At 38.0% G+C, this 1,407-nt stretch overlaps 1 protein-coding gene across 1 annotated transcript in view; it reads right to left on the bottom strand.

The window, feature by feature from the left end:
• Nucleotides 1-47: 47 nt before the first annotated feature.
• LOC147818947 (tripartite motif-containing protein 16-like) overlaps nt 48-1,407 on the bottom strand; it is a 1,623-nt gene continuing 263 nt past the window's right edge. The window contains exon 2 of the mRNA XM_087174844.1: nt 48-1,404. Within this exon, the coding sequence (XP_087030970.1) occupies nt 681-1,404 (724 nt within the window). The 3' untranslated portion in view covers nt 48-680. The remainder of the gene's footprint in view (nt 1,405-1,407) is intronic.

The raw sequence follows: 1,407 nt of genomic DNA, 5'->3' as shown, positions 1-1,407 counted from the left end.
ACCATTTGTCCTCCAGCAGCTGCAGTGAACACACAAGAAATACCTCATTCATTCTTAATAATTAATCAACTTTATTAATTGACTGTGTTCACATCATAAAACACATTAAAATATTTTGACAGTTCAGCTTTTCAATATCTGTATTCAATTCATCATATACAATAATCACTGTTAAACAAATACAGTATGTCAGTAACATAAGAAATAATTTTGTGTTGATCAGAGTATTGATTACATCTTTGCAACACATTTACAAAATGACAGTAAAAGTTAAATCTGATAAACTGCTCAGCTGTGATAAAGAGTTGTGGCTCCATTAGTGCTTCATACAGGGGGAAAGAAAAAGCAAAAATAAAAAATAAAAGATTACAGCAACAATATAACGAAATACCTTATAAACTACACAGCAGGTTAAATTTCGATGTGGATAAATGTTCATTTGCAATGTGAAATGATATAAATACACACAAGAATAATCAGGCCACCAACCTACAATCTAAAACTACATCAGCAGGAAATCACACAAGTGCATCACAGTCCTGCCCACACTGATTGACATTTCATCTCTGAGAAGTACATGTCAAAATACCACGTCACAGAGAAATGGATGACAAAGAAAGAGAGAACATCCATTTACGAACTAAGAATAAAGTCCCCATTGACTTTTTAATATCTCCTGTCTATTCTAGCTGAATAAACCTAGCACTGGCATCTTTCCAAAAAGTCGTCGAAAGCCAAATTCCAGCATAGAGCGGCTGAGTGAATGTGGTTTGGACTCTGTGGAGGAGAGTCATGGTGTCAGAAACACTGTAGAGTGACAGAATACCTGCACTGGCATCAAGATACACTCCTACTCTGGAGGACTGAGGACCTGAGATAAGAGTTGTATCATTGTTATGTCTGAATTTCCAACCCTTTTTGAAACAATCTAATGCCCAAGACTCGCTATTGTTTCCAAATCCACTTTCATCCATTTTGGAAATATTCTTGTATGCCACGGCTACTGAAACTTCTTTCCCGCTCCACTCCACCTCCCAATAACAACGTCCAGTCAGACTGTCTCTACTCAGGACCTGCTGCCTCTCAGTGAATCTGTTTGGGTGAGAATTATATGTAAATGAATATCTGTCTTCTACATTTCTGTCCCTATCGTCTAGAATCAGATTATCGTGGACTGTGGCTGGATCCAGTGTCATTTGATATGAATATTTTAAAAACTCATCTCTGGTCTTGGGTTCTGCTTTAGCCAGCAAAACATCCACTGATCTCACTGTCAGTGAGAATTTGCACCATTCCTCACCAATGATGTCCTGGAGTTTATCTCTGACCTTTGACACAGCTGCTTTCACATCCTCAAAGTACCTCAGAGGACGGATTTTGATGTTGGATGTGTCTGTAGAGTCACTG

The sequence above is a fragment of the Seriola lalandi genome, unplaced genomic scaffold (genome assembly GCF_002814215.2).
Source record: "Seriola lalandi dorsalis isolate HSWRI2012SDOR001 ecotype SW California unplaced genomic scaffold, Sedor1 jcf7180002054389, whole genome shotgun sequence".
Lineage (NCBI taxonomy): Eukaryota > Metazoa > Chordata > Actinopteri > Carangiformes > Carangidae > Seriola > Seriola lalandi.
The sequence above is the reverse complement of the archived record's forward strand: the minus strand, read 5'-3'. Positions and strand labels throughout refer to the sequence as shown.